The sequence below is a fragment of the Ambystoma mexicanum genome, chromosome 4p (genome assembly GCF_040938575.1).
Source record: "Ambystoma mexicanum isolate Mex_15411 chromosome 4p, UKY_AmexF1_1, whole genome shotgun sequence".
NCBI classification, from domain to species: domain Eukaryota; kingdom Metazoa; phylum Chordata; class Amphibia; order Caudata; family Ambystomatidae; genus Ambystoma; species Ambystoma mexicanum.
In genome coordinates, this window is record NC_090927.1 from 1,098,381,242 (window position 1) to 1,098,401,553 (window position 20,312).

Sequence of the window (20,312 nt, forward strand, 5' to 3'; positions counted from 1 at the left end):
AGCAGTCACTTTTTTATTTTAGCATTGAGCACAATTAGGCAAGGATAACCTGGTGGGCCGGTCACCCACTTCTCTCTGGCTCTTAACTCGGGCCACTATCAGTTGCAACGGCCCCCTAGGTCCTGATTGCCTAATTATGTTCAATGCTGAACTTTTGTAAGGCACCCTGCAGTGGGACTGCTGTGTCCATTTCAAGACCGTATGTACAGTGCTAATGTTCACAGCACTATGTTCTTTCACAAATAAGCACAACAAATACAGCACGGTTGTGGGTGCAGTCTTTTTTGACAGGCCTTCATTTTTTAAATTCTGATTACACGCCAGTGAACAAATGCAAGGTGGATACAAGCAGCAACAATGCATCAGAAGCACGAGGTCACAGAGTTTATGACTGTCAATAACAAGGTCACTTACTTCGCTGCTGACTGGTCCAAACGAGTGTCCCGAGGAGTCTGGCTCTTCTAAATACAGAGTGTAAAAGTCTGGTCTAAATCAAACAGTACCAAAAATAATGAACATTATAGACATACAAAAGTATGCTGAATTGACCAAAACATTAACATCCAATTTGCAACCCCTCATCCCAAACCAATAACATTATTTTAACTTGCTTCATGCTCTGCTGCACAATGAGTGAATAACGCATAGCTGTCGCACTTCAGGTCTCTTTACTCTCCGATGATTTTCTGGCACAGATCCAGGGATAACTTAGCGAAAGTGCGCACGCTCCGTGCGTCACGCGCAGGTCACATGCCAACCGTTCTCTCTCGAGGGAGGTATTGTTAATGCTTACTCAGCGTGTCACGAAAGCGGTTAATGAGTACACATAGATAAACATACTGAAGTGTGTGCACTGTGGCCACGCTGCTAACAGAAACAACAGAGGCGTGTGAGCAGTCAGGCTGCAGGCAGCTCTGCTGTTAGTAGCATTCTGAATCTGAATTTAAAATTGAACAGTCCTCCGCAGATATTCGGCCCTGGCAGGTACCTACACAGCAAAGGACTGCTTGCCCAACAGAAGAAGGTTCCCTCTGGCCTTATTCTACTAGCTCGGCATAATGGAATCTGGCATTGCTGTGCTCTACAGCCAATTAAATATGGCACTGGTGTGATAATTTATTTGTGTGTTTACTACCTGCAAAGTGCATTGTTTCACTTAAGGTATCTTTGCGCTGAAAGGAGACCAAAGAAACGGAGCCAAAAAGTTCATCAATGAATGGGAACAGCAAGGTTGGAGTCTTTCTGAAGGCTCGATGGTTGTGTTAGTCATTGATATATGCTGGTAACTGTGCACAATGGTATCTAGCCATAGTGTGATAGTTGGATATACTAAAACTGGTACTTCTAGGCTAGTTTTTCACAATTGCATCAAGAGATGTAGCGCGTTCTGGACAGAAAGGAATCACCAACTACTAATCTAATTGAGCACAAAGAAACTGGGCTTTAATGATAATTGATGATTGCTAACTTGGCATTAGGTTATATGGCCTTCCTGTGCTGATTGGGCATAATAGAACCAGACACTTCTTTGTTTGAGCATAATCTCAAATGGCCCTCCTTATTTAACTGGGCATGATGGAATCTGACATGGCTATCCAAACTGGTTATAACAGAGTCTGGCACTGCTATGAAAACTGAGCATAGTGGCAATACTATGCTAACTGGGCATAATGGTAGCTCGCAATAACATATTAATCAGATACACTATGCTAACTGGGCATAATGGTAACTCGCAATAACATATTAATCAGATACATAGTTTAATGTTATTTTGCTATTGATTGGTTTATGTCAAACATTACGTATATGCAACCTCAAATCACACTCAGTAATAAAATAGAAATAAATAATCAGCTTAAAACAGTTTCATGCATCACTTGCAAATTCTTTATCTGTATATGTCAGACACACTAACTATAATGGCAAATCACACAATGTGTTTTCAATATACTTCCATTGTGTAGCAGCAAAAATACTTACCCTGACTTCTCCAACCTCCTTTAGTATTTCTCAAAAGTTATCCATTCTCAGACTGAGATAAAATTTCGATTTTAAGGCTATAACACGCCTTCCTTGAACCTCACTGAATTCCTCACATTCATTCATTGAATGATGTAATGATTTAGGTGCCATTTTCTCTTCACAGAGAAGGCCTAGTCTTTCTTCTCATGGGATTTTAAGCAATGCTCCTAAGACTTCACAAATATGTAAGAAGTTATAACGCATCCACTTATTTGTCCACGTATAAATTCTGCTTTTGCATCAGGCAAGGACATTCTGTAATAGGCTTTTGGCGTTAACCCTTACTTGGAGGGATTTTTGACATACTGCTCCTTGTGTGATGCTTTGCACAAAGAGGCAGGTTCTCAAAAACGAATGCAAATGGAGCTGGTCAAGGTATTTTGAACGCCATGTTTGCTAGGATCTTTTTCATATTTTAGGCTGAGGTGTAGGGACAGGGAGCCATCCCCAAACAAAGATATAATTTGCTACCGTTATTGAGCGATTGTTGGGCGAGGTTTCCCATGACTTTGGTTTACCATTAAGCGATTCCTGTGTAACCAAATATCTATATCTTTTTACAATATCAGCTAATCATATTTTGGCATTAGTTATCAACTCATCATTACTTAAAATGTTCAAATGAGAGGTGTTGGTCATAAGGGTTATATATCCCACTTCAAAATCAAAACAACCACAGTAAGGAAAGGAGCACGGTTGGTGGTGGGTTTGGTGCCCAGGCCATGTCTGTCAGGTGTGGCTTGGGGAAGGCTCACCGCTCCCCTCAGGGCTCTCAGTGCAGCGCTCCCTCTGATCAAAGGGAGCGCGGCGCAAAGAGCCACTGCACTAGCAGATGGTATCTCAGCATGGCGATCCTATGATCAGAGGGTGCGTAGTGCCGAGAGGGGATTGGCACTGACAGCAGGGCTCTCAGAGCGCTGCTTTCATGATCAGACGGAGTGCCGTGCTGAGAGCCATACTGACAGTACACTCACATCTGGAGACATGACACGGCATCCCCACACTGGCTGATTTCTGGGCCATTCAGGATTTCAGAGCCATACCAGATTGTATGTCCCAGAAATTGGCCAGTGGGGGAGTTTGACATCACTCCCCCAGAATTTAATCATTGATACATTAGATATCCTTGATACTATGTTTATCTACAAATGAATTCTCTGACCTTTTCGTACCAGATCAGATCCAGAACATTCTCCATCAATAGATTCTTCATCATTGATTGAAATATACCTAGAAAGTGAAGGCAACCTCAACGATATTATTATGTTCATTAGCACCCTGGGCGGGTGCGTCAGCCAATCAGGTTGCTCAAAACGCGGGCTGAATCTAACGATCAAAGCCCGAGTTCTGAGCAACCCGAGCAGTGGAGGCAGCTACCGGCCATCTTCCCCCCCACCACCTGCTCTCCACAGCCGTCACCTTGAATGCTGGTATATGACTATTGAATTATTAGTAGATACAAGCCTAGAGAGATGATCCGCTGATCCTTGCAAACCGAGCCCTTTTATCATTGGAAATCTCTTAACAGTGATGAGTCAAGTGTTGAGATACCTAATATTGACACCAGAAAGAGGGTCACATGGTAATATGTGGATTTAGACCATGCCATTTATTTACTCTGACTTGGTTCCAACGCTAGGAAGCTTCTACAAACAGTATGTAAACAACAAGGTTAATGTCAAAAGATTTATGACGATATTGTGGCGGTCATAATGCCATCAGTTACCTGTATCATGAAGACACCCTATAAATTGTCCGATTACAACCCCTAATTTGATGAAGACTGTAAAAAAGCCAACTCTAAATTAAAATTGTGATTAGTCATCAGTTATGATCATAATCCCGGTGAAATCACCAAGGGTGAGGAAAGAGTACAACGTATTATTGAGAGAAAAATAGAGGCTGGATATGGATAATCTACTGGGTTCTCTTAAAGATGCGGTATGACATAACGGCTAGCAGGCTTTCTGGCACCAATAAAGAACATTGTAGTATCTGACCTACTAAGGGGTTTCACAGAAACAAAGGGTACTATTGAACATTGTTTTCTCCTGTGTGATTTAATGGGAAAATACTGTTCACACAAGAATATGTTGAACTTTTTAAAGATACCTGACCCCATTCTTGCTGCGATAAAGACTCTTTAGAGTTATAATTTGGCCAAAGTGAGATTTGGCAAGGGGCGCTCTACCAGAAATGTCTTCAGGCCTAGTACGGTAGGCGCCTGTCTGTTTCCATTTCCTTCCCACTCTGCCCCTCCCTTCCTTATCTATGTCTTTGCTCTTGCACTATGTGAAATGTCGCCAGGCCGAGTACGATAGTTAATTTCACATGCTTATTGTTCATGGCCTGTAACAATGTCATTGTATTTTACCTTGTTCCCTCCCTTGCCTTCAAGCGCTTTGAAACACTTTGTGTATAGGCGCTATATAAATAAACTATCATATCCTATCATATCAATCACCTGCTCTAGAAGACGAGTTTACTACACAACATTTCGACTGAACATTTACCTATAGCAGGAACAAATGTAAAGTGTGAGATGACAAAAATATAACTTATTTCTGTAAAACTACCAGTGAACCATTGAAACACTTCTTTTTCCGTTGCCCTGCATACACAGAATATAGACATAGGTTGCTAGTATCAGTGACAGTTTCCAATGGCCTTTTGAGTACCAAGGCAGCCATTGTGTATTTTAAGTTATCAAATGTACAGGAAGTGGTAGAGTTTATTAAATGTTTAGATGCTGCATCGTGCAGGAGGGCGATCCGATGCAATATGCGTAAAGATTTGAGTTTTTCAGTAATTACGTTGTGTGTGTGTGCAATAGTGGATTTTGACAAATTTGGTTTTAGAATATTATATGTTGGACATTGTAAAAGTTGATTTTGATGAATGATAGTGAAACGAAGTGATAACTTTGTAGGCTTGTATTATGTAATCTATCATGATATTGTTCATTTCCCTGTCCTGCGATGCTTTAGGCATGTTTGTATTTTATCCACAAAGCTATATAAAAAAACAAAATTTAGTAAGACAACAGCTGAGCCAAAATCCTTAATCTGTGTATCTTGTTCTGGTTGAGATGTATTGGTAACATTTATCAGTGTTTGAAACACTAGTATCGCTGATGCTTTGGGACAGATTCATGGAATTATTTGTATGGAAAATAGGATACTTGCGAGCAAATCCACGTTAGTCGATTCATGGAATGGAATGTGCGGTACTTTTGCAGGACTTGCGTGGAGTTCGCACAGCCTCGGCATGTCTCTGCAAGCCATCAAGCACTTTCCGCGAGACACCACAATGAGCGTGTGCGAGCCCTACGCAGAGGGTAGAGTAGGGGGAGCTGAACATGGAAAATGGGGAAGTACATGTGAAAAAGTAGGCGTTACGAGGGACGGCCCGCAGGCAGTCCATTGCACGCCCACAATTACACGGCACGAGACTTATTCATGGATTCGATCGCACAACCTCTCGGTAAGGAAGTTGCCACGCAAGACCTTCATACTATCCACCACCTGAAGACAAGCGTACAAGCACTTGCGCATCGAATCGCCGCGCGATGGTAACATCACAAGTCGGATCGGATTATGGGGTTCCTGCGTGCAGTCAGGGTTCCTATCAGACTTAGTGGTGCACATATGCCGTTTAGCAGTGTGCAGGAATGGTTTACGGGGGTTCACATGCAGATTTCCTGAGTAATTACCAATTTTTCATATGCATGTTGTCGCAGTGCCGGCAACAGTTACAGGGCCCTGCAAAGGGTCCCCAAGATACAGGCCTGCTTGCGGGGGACCCCACGCACTGTTTGAAGGGTGTGTTTAATTGTGCCCGGGGAGCACCCAAAGGTAGCTGTTCTGGCTGACTTTGCTTTGCGTGGGGATGTGTCAGGGGAGTTCCGGGTGCACTTGCAAATACGGTTACTTTGCGCTGTAAATTCCATGAATATGTGGGGCGTGCTTTTTTTTCTGCACGCAGGCCCATGCAGTGTCCCTCTTGGCGTGCAGCCCTTGCAGAATTTCTATGCACATTTCCCTGATTCGGACCCTTTGTGTTCAACATGAGTGGATATATTGCTGATTTGTTTGCATTGAAAGGAGAAAAGGAAGGTCATTCAGTCTCCAGAGACTGATTGTGTAAATTATTTAAAGGGTTCTCCTCTGGTTGGATACAGTCCAACGCAAATAGCATTACTGCAACTCGTTCCGGCGCTATTAGCACCAGATCCTGAGTTGCGACAATGCTGTTACTTCCCACTTTAAGAGTACATAGGACTCTATGGGGCAGTATCAGTACAATTACTGTGGTACAAACTGCACCATGGTAATTGTGCCGAAAATGGACAGATTTACCTCCAGCGTAAATCTCGAAGTTTCCTCCCAAACTCAGGATTGGGCTGAGTTGTACTGCAGCGGTAACCCTATTACCGCCACATGTTTACCTCTTCACCCAACCCGTGATGAGGTCCATAGTGCCAATACTGTCAACTGATGTACATGCCTGGTAATATGATGCCAATGACTGACAAATCACTATATAATGCCCACAGATTAGTCACATCTCTCATCTAGGTCAATGCCAGTTTCCTAATTATGTCCAATTTGTCAAATATGTGTTCTAATGATTTACTAGCAGGTTTTTGATCTTTTTTTTCTTTTTACATACCGTAAAGACAACAGAAGTGGCAGACCTAATTCGGTCACAAGATCTTGATAAGTTTTGCCTCACAGAAACTTGGTTTTCGGATACTTCTGACCACACAGCTCAATAAGCCACTCCGCCAGGCTACAAAATTGTCCATACTGATCGGGCTGAATGTAGAGGAGGGGGTGTTGCTATCATTTACAAAGAATGTTTCAAATCTCATACCCTTACCTTTAATGCCCTTGATGACTGAATATTGATCTATAAAATCTTTGGGTCTGCTACACATCCCTATAGACTTATCTTTTTTTAAACATTATTTTTCACTCCAAACATGGTGCTCTGCCCCTCTAATGCTTCCTTTATTGCTGCAATGCTCTCTTCAACCTTGCCAGATAAAGAAGAACCTGGAGAGATATTATGAGTGTCTTGCCCTTGCCCCCTGGACAAACCTAGCATTGCAGGTCAGACTTATTATTCGGTCTTTACTCTGGAGTCCTGAATCCCTAACGCCCCAAGTTATATGTGCATGTAGCTCTTAATTTAAACAAAATCATGAATAGAACTAATTGTATGTGGTTAAAAAAAATTCAGATCCTGGAAAGAGTTCTTTAATTTGTATTTGCGTATGTCGCACCTAAAATAGCACCTCAATTGCCTTAAGAACTCTTCCTCCCCTAGAGCAAATAAAATAGCATCAACAGTATACTGGATTAATGCATCTACAATCAAACCCAGTGTGCACCCTTATGCCTCCAGCATGAGTATTTTCACTGTTGAATAATCCTCAGATACTGCTGCACCTAGCTGCAGAGAAATCTTCTAAAGCAGTGTATCATGAACAACCCATACCAGCCCTCAGACTCTGCACCCCTGTATACCTCCGAGGAACCCAAGCATTGGCCCGGCCAGCTGCACCCAGGCTCTCTAGATGTTTCCTCTGTCACTAGACCCTTTTACTGCTGCCCAATTGTCTCTCAAAGATGTTTTTGGGGGTGTCCGGTTAAAGGTGAGAATACAAAAGGTCCTAATGCAATAGGGCCGAGTACATTTGCTCGAAAACAAAAGGTTCGAATTTTTTTTAAAATTATATATTTTTGGGGGTTTTCGTTTTGGTAAAAAAAAGTGGTTTTTACCACAAAAACAGGGGTTCAGGGGGACCCCCCCCCAAATGTTTTTTATTTCAAAATTAATTAATTTTCGAACCTTTTGTTTTCGAGCAAATGTACTCGAACCTATTGTATTTCGAACCTTTTGATTCAAACTTTTAACCTATAACCGTTTTTGGGGCCACTGAATGCCAGAATACTGCAGCATTTTCTGTTAAACCATTTACTCATATTCCCCATCATTCAAACTTTGTTGGTAATTGCCTGAGTCATCATGTTCCTCCCAGTGACCAACCCCCCAGCTGATGAAAATGGAGTTGCACTATGCATAGGTCAAACAGGTGGAGCGATCTTTGAGCTTGAGTGGCTTCAACTCCCTGTGAACTGTTTACATTTTCAAAAAAGTGATTTCTCTAAACTTTTACATTATTCCTCCATCTTCACATTCATCATGGACTGTAATGAAGAAAAACACCCAAAAAAAAAAAAAGTATAGGGGTTGTGAAAATGGCACTTCATGCAAAGTGGCCTGAATCTGTGCCCGAGTCACAGATGCTCACGTGAGCGCACATTTTAAACCTTTGAGCTAAAACTGCATCATATGAACTGTTTTGTTTGAAGACATTTGGAAACAATTTGTCAAACACACAGCAATCAGTCCAACACATTTGAAACGTGCATTTGTGAGGGATTTGATCTCAAACCTGCGTGATTTGCATTTGATTTGGGCCCTGTGAATAGTGTGTTGCGTGTCTTCCTTTTTTTTTAAAGTGCATTTAAAAATATTTGTTCCAGTAATTAATGAACTTTTCTTGCACTCTTTTGGAAAATATTGATAAACCAGGTAATATGTTGTATGTCTCTACTCTACATCTAATTTGGATACCACTCTACTTTCATCCAACTTTCTACATACCTTTCGTCTTCTGGAAGCTGCAGCCATTTGAGAACAATTGCAACTCTTTCTTCGAATGGGATTTTCCTAAACCAGAAGCAATACACACAATGAAAAACATGGTTCATACTTTTTGTGAAATGAATTCAAGAGATGTGCATTGTTTTCTGCAAATATTGAAATAAAATGTGATGCTTGGCTGCCAATATAGCCTTTCTGGGGGTCTTGCTCTCTGAGTTTAAATCACAGGCCCGAATTTTATTATAGCCAATTCCATAAAAACACATTTACAGTTCTTGGAATAAATAAATCAGAAATTGATCTATAGTTAAAAATATTGTTAAGCACTGTTTTTTGAGTTTCTTCTTTCAAATATTTCTCCCAAGATTATTGTTGGTAACACTTCATCGATTGGAGTAAGCCAAAATACAAAAAGTAGAGTGTACATCAAATTAGCCAACATTTGGATCAAACAGTTTCAGAGACACTTCTCTCTGTGGTTTGAGTGCAATAACCATGGGTGATATTCAAGGCAGGGACACTTTCCATAGCTCTCCGACACGTAGACATCAAATCTTTTCAAGCTCTTTTACCAATGAGTAGGAAGAGAAGTTTTCGTGAGGTAGCTAGAATTATTAACTCGTGGAAATGAGGCGGTAGTATGTAGGAGGAAATGAAAATATAGGTAAACAAAAGTAAACAACTGCCTAAACAGAAGAACAGTGTTCAAAGGTGACAGCAGGAAGTAAACAGGCCAGAGAACCCAAGACAACACACGAAGAACTCGTATTTTACTAAAAAAATTAACATTACTTGTGTGCCCCTTGCAATCTTCTGTGGGAAGACACTAGCCATCTTCTCCCATAGGAAGCATCAAAGCAAGGGGGCACAGGCATCTCATCACCTCCCTCTGGTTTTCATGCATGGTCCAAAAGGACTACTTCTCTGCAGGAGTACAGAGTTGAGTAGTGGCTAACCCACTTACTCGGCCCCACACTACATCTAAACCAGCATTGATCCTATATCATACAATTGAAACAGGCACAGCCCGAAAGGATACCTCCTTTGCCTTGTGTGGTAGCGCACTTCAAAAGCAGGGTATACTCTTCAGAAGGGCTGTGATGTGATAGCAGTAGCAACCGTACAATAGTCCAAAATAAAAGAATGTCCAATCAAGGATCTATGAAAATGCTGTGTTATAATTAAATATTAAGACTCAAACATCTAATCAGAAAACACTAGGAAAACCCACCCCCGTAAGAGAACACAGAATGCAGACTTTTCTGAAAAGGCACTCTTGGTAGATAAGTAGGGGTGTTCAGGCACAGGACTGGCACAATGTCACTGTTCAAAGGCTATGGGCCTCATTACGACCCTTGCGGAAATCGGAAAACGATGGCGGAAATGCAATACCAACATCGAATAGCGCTCGGTGTGACTATGACCCGTCACCGCAAAGTACGAATCCATTAGCGACACCGTAGTGAACGCCAATGCTAACTGCACCAAGAAGCGCGCGCGCGCCATGCCAAACCGTAAATACCACCATGGCGCAAGGGTACGCGAATTCCGACCCTAGCGGACATGTACCTAACGCCATCAAGCATGGCGGAAAGTACCATTCCGCCATGGTGAGAAGTACGGCATCGCGAATCAACCGTAAACGGCCCCACTGAGTGCCTGTACACCGCTCCCTGCCCACAAAGTACAACTCCCCGTAGGTGCAATGAAGTCACAATGCAACCAGTGAAATGTACAAGTCACCCATGCATGCCAACGAACAAAAGATTCACAAGAGGGGCCAATGGGAGCTGCAGGGCACAGATGGCACGAATACAGAAGCCATTCCAATGGACATGACCACAGTCCCCCCCCCCGAAACGCACGCAAACACAGGCACCTGTGACCAGCAATATTCCGAAAAGCACAACATTCCACCAGTCCACCTGGCTGACCGGCATCTGTTACACAAAACCCAATCCCCCGCCCCTGAGCATGACAACATTCAAACAGTCATATTGGCAGCCCCCATCCCTGACCTCACTGGGCTCCGTAGGCAAACGCGCCCAGCACAGTACCACGCAACTAAACTCTGAAGCTGGAACCCAATGCAGATCTCCTCACAATACATCGCTCCCCAAATAGGAATATGCCACATCACTCGCAAAGAAGAACGCTACACGGCCCATATCAGAATAGAAATTTAATGCACAACAAAATCACCAAGCCCATACAGCCATTAGTCCATGAACTCCAAAACACATATCACCATTGTGGGCTGCATCCGCAAGGAATGACCAGCTACTACTTGTGAGACGCCCTGTTCCATCATGGTACACAGAGCCACATTCACGTACGAAAAGGCAACATGGAAGCGCACAGAACCGCAGGGCCGTCCCAATGGGGAGGCACTAGTCCAGCTGAAAGGCCGAAATGTTGCTCCGAGCCACTAGTACTGCGTAAGGGCATGTGGCCCATTGGCGATCGTCCCATAAGATCGTAATGCTGCTCCACTGATTAACACGAAGCAGCAGGTGTCGGGAGTAAAAGCCATCTGCAGGAGTGGCATACAGATGGCAGTGGCAAAAGGGGAGGAGATACCTGTCAACCAAAAGAAAAGAAAAAGAACAGAATGGCCATCAGAACTACATTCGAACAACTCACTTCAATGATCACACTAAATCCACAGCCATATGCATGCTAGCCCACTCCAAAGGATCATCACCACCCCAAAACCACTTGCGACTCATAACCATCTATATCGAGGTGTAAACACCATCACAAACGAGTGTACCTGTGCATGCGTCAGTCAAAACAGATTCCATCAGATGGGAATGTTAACGTGCATGGACACAAGTGTCTGAAGGCGCGTCGAGACAGGGAGGGCTCAACAAGGCCAGATAGACGATGGTCCCACTATGGCAGCCCTGCATCACATAGCGCAGGGGAGGCGGATAGATTCCAACAAGCCCTGTACATGGCAAACCCTGTATCAAATCACCTGCCCATGCATCCATTCATCATTCCCTCATCCAGGTATAAAAACGCCTGAATATTTACTCACATAACATTAGAAATTTCCATTGAGTCTGTGCCTCATGCAGCCTGCAAAATCCACAGTGCCCCAGCCCGTAATTCAAGTGTTGTGAAGTAACATGTATTTGGGAACGTCCGGCCTCATCGCCCACGTCGCTATTGCGCATCCCAAACTATTCATATCAATCATTGCTTCCTCGCCATGGCCCCTGTCTCAAGGACATTGAACAATAGAACGTTATATTTGCAGTCAGACCTGTGGGCATCTCCTCGCCGCTAGCTGAAAACCGAAAGCGCCGCCCTTCGAATTCCTCATTTGCAACATCACGTCGTAAAGGCATCTGTGGCCGTTTGAAATCACAAATTAATCCATCTAGTGCGGCTGTGTGTGAAAATGGCAACTGCCTTCACCCACTAATGGGACGCCCCGCCCGTCGTTGCAACTCGGTACAGTGATGCATGAGGGCCCACCGTTACTCGAGTACTACGTTCCACTGACCCATCACAAGTCTGTTCGCGGCTGCAAAGATTGTATGTGAAACAATGGGACCATAGCCGATTGTACATATCAACAAATGTTACACGGCCATCGGGTACAAATACATGATTGCATTTGCAAGATGCCATTCCTCGATTTGCAGCGTTGTGTGCGGGACGTGCTCGCCCAAAGGGGAGAGCTGCTTGCACAGGTGGAATGAATCACCACAGGTGGAGGCCATACAGCCTGAAAACACATGAATTGCACACCCGGTCTCCTCCCACAGCCACACCGAAATGCTACCGGCAGGACTCGCGATGTTGGCCCTGAGGGACCTGATAGCACTGCAAGTACTCCAACTCCAAGAAGAAGACGAACACCAACTACAACCGGCCGCACGGAGGAGACGCAGGAGGAGGAGGAGGCCAAGGCAGGGCCAGCAAGGGCCGCCAGCACAGCCACTACCACCACGCAGGCAGCCCGCAATCCCACGCCTCCGAGCACATCCGTTCAACCTCACTGATGAGCAGATCCACACCCTCTACCGTTTGGACCGGGACAACATAGCCGCCATTGTGGACATGACACAGGCTGACCTTGTCAGCATGATAGATAGCCCAACCGCCATCCCACCCCTACTGAAGGTCGTGTCTGTACTACACTTCCTGGCCACAGGCACCTACCAGCACACAGTCGGACAGTTGCATGGCATTTCTCAGCCACTGTTCTCACGGACACTATTGCAAGTGCTCGATGCCCTCCTGCAGCACGCAGACGACTACATCTCTCTACCACGCTCGGAGCAGGAAATTACCAACACAAAAGTGGGATTCCATGCACTTGCCGGCATACCGGGTTGCATTGGTGCCATCGACTGCACCCATGTGGAATTGGTCGTCCCACATGCCATGGAGGCCCAGTACCGCAACCGAAAACAATTCCATTCCCTGAATGTACAAATGGTGTGTGACTCCAACAGGATCATTACACATTGTTGTGCCAGATTCCCTGGATCAACCCATGATTCTATGGTCTTGAGGAACTCCACTATACCACGCAACATGGAGCGACACGCAGGGAACAGATCCTGGCTACTCGGTGAGTCTCATTTCATGCATGATGATGTGGGGTATGTGATGCGGCAATGACCTGGCAGGAAGGGGGGGGGGGGTGCGTACGTAGCAATGGCATTCCACATCATACGTTTATCGTCCACATACAGGTGATGCTGGGTATCCACTGAAGAGATGGCTCCTCACACCAGTCCGGAACCCACGGGACCAGCATGAGGAGGACTACAACCATGCCCACTCACGTACCCGTGTAGTCATTGAACAGGCATTCGGCCTACTGAAGACTCGTTTCCGCTGCCTCAGCAGGTCTGGCGGGGCACTCCTGTACCGCCATGAGAAGGTTGCAAAGATGGTCATGGCATGTGTCATGCTCCACAACATGTGTGTACGTAGAAATGTGCCCATGCCCCCTGACGCAGAACTGCTAGCACCTGATGATGGTCATGATGAGGGTGGGGATGTGGCAGCACCTCATGGAGTCTGCGAGGCACCGGAGGGCCGTGACATTCGTCAGCATCTCATTGATGCATGCTTCTAGCACTCACGCCTGGTGGCTGATACATGGACACGGGACTCGTGGCACTGTGTGTGTCTGGTACATGCACAATATGGACTGTACGCCTATGATGGCCTAGTACACAAAGATCATTGTCCACACATCTCATTGGTTGATCGTGCACTGTTTATGGCATATGTGATATCATGTTGAACACCCTATCGACCCGCCACCCAAGTGAGCCCAACACACCCCCTCCACCCTCCTACCTCCCCCCCGAACACCAGTGTCCAAAGATGCTCATTGTCAGTGGGCTGTCGCTATTGCAAGCCCCCTCTGCGGGTATCAGGGGCACCCCTGCCTGTGGAGCGCAGGTTCCTCCCAGATCTACGTTGGGGGCTGCCCTGGACGGAACTTGCAACGGATGATGTCTCTGCCTGCTCACGTCCATGCATGTCCCTAAGGGTTTGTGAGAGCTCAGTGAGCACACGGCGCACTGCGGCAAGTTCGGCACATACGTCTTTGGACGTCGCATGCAGTTCCCCCCTCAGGCTCTCGGTGCTTCTCTCCATTTGGACTCTCAGGCTCTCAGTGCTTCTCTCCATTTGGACTCTCAGGCTCTCGGTGCTACTCTCCATTTGTGCCCTTAGTGTCTCTGTACTTCTCTCCATTTCTGCCCTAAGTGTCTCAGTTGATGTTTCTATGTCAGCCTTAGTGCCCCCACATTCATCGGCATGGTCCTTGAGGAGCGTGGCCAGTTGCTGCTGTTGCACGATTAACTGGTCGAGGGACTGTTGCCTCTGCTGGGCCATGGCCATTTGCGGGGGTGTCACAGAGGGGCTGTTGTCCTCATGTTGCCTTGCCACAGGCCTTGTGGGGGATGGCCAGTCGTCGTCTTGTGGGTGCCCCTGCGTGGTATCCTCATGTTGTACGGGATGGGACAGACAGGGGGATTGGGACAGGTCATGGATGGATCTGACTTCGACATCCCCGTCTTCTGTGTCGGAGCATGCTGCCATCAATGGGGTGTCACCTATGGTGCTGCTGCCACCAGAGGCAGTGCGTTCTGTGGCATCCGTTGGGGGGACCTGTGGTGGTGGTGTTGTGGGCATGCTGGCTGCTGGGGTGCCTGTTGATGTACCCTCCTCTGTGCTGCCACCTGATTTGTGCTGCTGCCGTGTCTTGATGCGTGCAGCTGAGGTGGAGGGTCTTTGGCCGTTGGTCTTGGCCCTCTTTGCAGGTGTGCTGGTAGGGGTGTCCTGATGCTCGTCGTTTGGATCGGACCCTGTGGTGGAGTAAAGGAGGGCGAGGGTTATTAATGGGTCTGAGGGTATTGGAATGGCATTGTATCACATGCATTGGGGTGGTACCTGAGTGTGATTTGGGTCGGGGCCTTGGAGGTGCTTTCATTTGTGTGTGGAGTGAGGGTGCAGTTGTTTGGCAGCCTGCAGTTAGGGTGTGCCTGCTGCACGTGTAGTGGTTGTTTTAGGTGTTTTTAATTATTTATGTATTTATTGTGAGTTTTAAAGTGCGCTATCAGGGCGATGTGTGTGGACGTTCTCCTGGACATGTGTTTCTGTTGCACTATGTGGACACATGGTACTTCACATGACTGGACATTGTGGATTTAGCATTGTTTTATCTGGCCCACCTACCTGAATCTTCGGATGTCTGCACTCCTTTCTCCATCCCTCCGACTCCCTCTATGCTCTCCATTCCGATGGTGGAGGCACAGATTTCTTCCCAGGGGGTCAACTTGATGGGTGATTCAGGACCTCCCCCGGTGGCTGTGGCTATGTTGCGGTTGGCAGAGAGTTTGCTGCGGACGCGTATCCGCAGGTCGTCCCATCGCTTTCTGCATTGCTGTGGGTGCGGGGTGCGGTCCCCACCGCACTTACCCGCTGTGCCACCAGAGCCCATATGGCCTTCTTGTTCGCAAGTGCCGTCCTGGTCATTTGCGTGGAGAAGACGACGGCAGCATTCTCCTGGAGGGTCTCTGTTAGCACGGTGAGTTCCTCACGGGAGAAGTGGACCTGCCGCTTGCGGTCGCACGCTTTCTTCGCTACTTTTCCCATTTTTCTTGGTTTCGCTAGGGTGGATGACGGGTTGGGGTGTGTCTCGGGGTAGTGTTTTTAGTGCTTGTGTGGTTTTTGTGGTTTTATAGGTGTACGGCGGGATGTTTCCCGTTCCGGGTCCATGTTTTTGCTTCCGTTTCCGTATATTTACGGTCACCGTACTTTCCGGTAGGCGCACACTGCGGTGTCCGCTGTGATGGGTGGCGGTATTGCACCTAGGGCGCCGTACGGCGGCGGTGTTGGCCGTTTTGGGGTCATTTCCGCCATCGCGGACTTTGCACTTCCGCCATGCCGTGGTGCTCGTGCCCGATGGGTCGGAATGGGCCGCACTTTGCTCCTTCGTGCAATGGCGGAAACGCTATTTACGCTGTGGCGGTCCGGTCAGTCACTTTCCGCCAGGGTCGTAATGAGGCCCTATGTCTTTAAGAACAAGGTAGAGAGGGGGCCTTAAAAGTAACTATGGCCCCCAAAAGTGGACCAAGGGGACATGGTATCTTCACAGTGCCTTATGTTCTTGACTTAGAACCTCAACAATGTTGTGCCAGGCATTTTGGCATTGGGAGTACAGGTGATTTTATTGCCAGGTCGGTGTCAAGATGGAGAGCAGCAGCACCTGATCCAATGATGCAGTGTTGTTCTGCAGCGGCAACAGCTTGTGGGTCAAAGACCCCGAGGATGGAAGGCGGTGTCGGGTCAGCAGCACTGGAACACTTGGCGGCTTTGGACGTGGAAAAGCAGAGACCGACCTTGTGCAGCAAGCGGGCTCAGCTGGCTAAACACAGTGTTGGAGTACTGCAGGAGCTTCGGCTTGAAGCTTGAGGAAGCTGGTTTCCAGGCAGCAGTATTGAGTTAGGGATGCTGGAAGACTCAGGCCATCTCTGATGAGTAGACAGTCGCGCTTTGGCATTGACAATGAGAGAAATGTGGATATGTGGAGGCGGTTGGGTGTCAAGATCGGGGAGGACTCCAGTGGTTCCAATGCACCAGTTTGAATGGCATCAAAGTTACTTAAAATGGCACCAATGTAGTTTGGAGATGCAGGGTGAGCCAGGGATCATTTCCTTGGTTCTGTGGTTGCTGGGAATCCCAATCTAGGGGCTACAGGACATGATTGGTCTTTTGGTTACACTCCCACTCCGTGGAGCTTGGTCAACAGGAGATCCTTCACCTCCAGTGAACAGGAGCATGGTTTCAGTGTAGCCAGTAAAGCAGACTTGGTCCAACAGCAGTGAATCCCACTGTTTCCTGGGGATGTTTAGGTGAGTGAGCTCTCCTCTAACTTGGATGGCTTTTGTCGTCACCTCTATGGCAGATGACTTTGGAATAGCCTGCACTCCCAAAAGAGGTCCAAAAGTGGGCCCTTTTTCTCTTGATGGTCCACAAATGAACCAATGAATGAGGGAGTGTCCATCCACTTTTAAAGTCAAAATGTCACAGGCGATTGGTCCAAAGAAATCCTGGTGTCTGGGCTCCCCATCTATCCAGGTTGTGGTAATAAGTGCTCTTTACCCTATGACATCGCAACCAGAGTACCTTGCCCACAGGAAATGGAGGGGACGGGAAAGGAAAGAGAGCCCTAACAGAAATGAAGATGACGTGACCCTTCTCCCTGGCCTACCTCTCTCTTCTGGCTACTCCAAATCCACCTCCTGGAGTAAGAGGGGCTTTGTGAGGTCAGTGCTGCCTTTGAAGAATTGGTTCCCAGGAGACGTAATGAGAGAATATTCCTACGCCCTGGGGGATGTGTTCCCATTCCAGCAGAAGAATCAAAGGGGCAGCTTTCTGGCTATTGTTATGGTGTGGAGACGAGACGGTCAGACTAGACACTAATAAATATCAGTCCTGCCATAGCTGAGCCCTGCTCACATAGTTCCACATTAGTGTGATATCAAATTGTTGTGGCAATATAATTCTGTTCTTTTAGCAGGTACCATGCCACAAACATACATGGCTTACATTTAAAGATGTATGTGTCATATAAGAAGTACAATTATTATTATTTATATCTAAGGTGGAGGAGATAAAAAATCTAACTCTGCCTGCAAGGACTTTATGTCGCAGCAGCTGTCACGAAGTCCAGGTGACCTTCGAACCTGCTCTATGCTACTACAGAGCTGGAGCTGTAAATATCATGGACTGGTTACAGCAAAGGCACATGAGTGCACTATACATTTTGTATGGAACATTTATGAAAGGGGTTCTAATTAGCAGACTTCCCTTTCAAAAACAGAATTAACTGCATAATTGTATGGAACCAAAAATCAGAAAAAGCTCAGGTTCTTCCACCCTGACCAGATGGCAATATGCCACAATGCAGGCTACCTAACTCCAGCAGACTGACCAGAATCCATGGAACTGTTGGAGGGGAAAAGGGCTTAATTAATTGCAGCCTTGTGTGAGGACCTCACACAGTAGGATAGCTCCTAATAATCCCAGGGGGTCACTACTGAGTTTCATTCAATAATTTTTATTACACATATTTGTCACTGTCTTCATACTTTTTACTGAATGTTGCATGGATTCAAGGCTTAGTTCTTTTGTTAGGCGTAACACTTTAAATATACCCGCTAACAAAAACTCAACCAACATTTCTTTGAACAAAACCTACGTCAACTACTGCCAGCTCCACATCCTCACTTTTTGAACATGCCCACGATGATTCAACCAAGCCTGTGAAGTCTGTGATAAGTCACTAAGTCATCTCCCTTGCAGTACTTTAGTTCATCTAGCGTACTGCCTTTAGGAGTTGCAAAGAATGTTGGCCACCTTGGTACTCCATGGGGCAAGTGTTACCATAAACTACTATTTGGTCTCCAGCTTGGTTTTTGCCCCATTTTGACCTGCTTGCCCTTATCACAGAGTGAATTTCTTCATGACTTAGCTATATACACAGATACCCAATATTTGGCAAGTAGGTCACATGACAGTAGTAGGGTTTCCCCACTCACACTGATTCCATGTGTAAAAAGATTCCTCTAGATTATCATTCCTCTAATCAGGCTGAAAACCATGTGTGACATAGGGGGAGTCCCCTCCCCTAATTTCATTTCAACCCCAAGAACTCCAGTTGGACTTCAGAATGTTCCTCACTGTACTGTTCCAGGTAAGCTCTGGACTTTCAAAATAAAAAGGCAGCAACTGAGGAATACTGGTTAGGTGAATCTCACTTTGAATTTGGTTTCTATGCTCTTTAAAGGCTCTACCACACAGTACTTTGACATGGCTGCAAGGTGAGAAGATGCATTCCTTAAAAATTGTGATTTTCGTACATACCCATCATAGATTTTGTAATAATTTGGATATGATCCATTGATTTTAACATCCGATCCTGGCCAGAAAAACGTGCCCGTCTTTAGACCATGATGCATTGCTGTAAGCCAGATCTGTGAGAAAATAAGAGATCTTTAACGTTATTCAAATAATTGCAATTTGAATGCCCAAAAACAATCATATTAATGGATTAATTGAAAATAGCACAGGGTTATCCACTTTTGCAAACTGGTGATGTAGTTCACTGAGTCAGACACTGGCTTCAGTGATCTGTAGGCCATCACAGCACTGTCTGAGCCCCTCATTCTTCTAGGTCAATCACTAATTTTGTGTTGTGTAATAATACAAATGATAACAATACTTAAGCGTATGTACGTAAGCAAATTGATCATTAACCTGCATTTTGTGAAAGAAATTCTTAGTGTTCCCCATGTATTTCGTCTCACTTACCTTACAAAGTACAGGTCATGTAATCACATCTGTTTTTCCTGTGGCCTGGATGGATTTCGTTTTAACAAATTCAGGAAAGTCAGTACTGGGCCTCATTACGAGGTGGGCGGTAACCCGCTGGTGCGAACGGCGGGTTGTTGCTGACCCCGTAACACTGGATCCGTCGCCTGGCTTCCCGGGGCCACCAGGAAATTACAAGTCCCGGTGGAGCAGGAAGTCAGGCGGCAGATCTTGTGAGTCCCAATATCCATAGGACTGCATGGGAATGGGGAATAGTAAGCAACTGCACAGTCGCTGACGTTGCTGGTGCTTCCATGGCAACAGTGCCTGCTGGGGCTGCTGCGCCCGACAGGATCAGACCTGCCGGACGCAGTGGCCCCGGCAGGCAGACTCGTAGTGTGGCGGTCCGGAAACAAGAGTGCCAGTAAGCTTACCAGCACCCTTGTTTCTGGACCGCCACACTTATGAGGCCTAGTATTTTGCCAACCCCTGTTTCAGCCTTTTTGCAGTCTCACACAAAAATTGCAAGTCATTGACCTCCTTAATTTTAAAAAAGGGACAACTGAGAGTAGCAAATTTGATGTCTTGCTGTGCTTCGCGAAACATAATGAATGTAAAGATCCCTGATGTTTAAAAAGGGAGTACAACAACATAAACAGCAGTGCATTTACTGTTGCACTTGTGGGCTGAAATGCCAACAAACCCTCTCATAGTATGCCTGAAGCCAGGATCAATACACGGGGGGGGCGTACAATTTT

At 46.0% G+C, this 20,312-nt stretch overlaps 1 protein-coding gene across 1 annotated transcript in view; it reads right to left on the reverse strand.

The window, feature by feature from the left end:
• Positions 1–20,312, reverse strand: part of ENPP1 (ectonucleotide pyrophosphatase/phosphodiesterase 1) — a 594,855-nt gene that overhangs the window by 255,276 nt on the left and 319,267 nt on the right. Inside the window, exons 9-11 of the mRNA XM_069606684.1 lie at positions 19,108–19,217; positions 8,698–8,763; positions 415–487 (exon numbers count right to left, since the gene is read on the reverse strand). Of these exons, the coding sequence (XP_069462785.1) occupies positions 415–487; positions 8,698–8,763; positions 19,108–19,217 (249 nt within the window). The remainder of the gene's footprint in view (positions 1–414; positions 488–8,697; positions 8,764–19,107; positions 19,218–20,312) is intronic.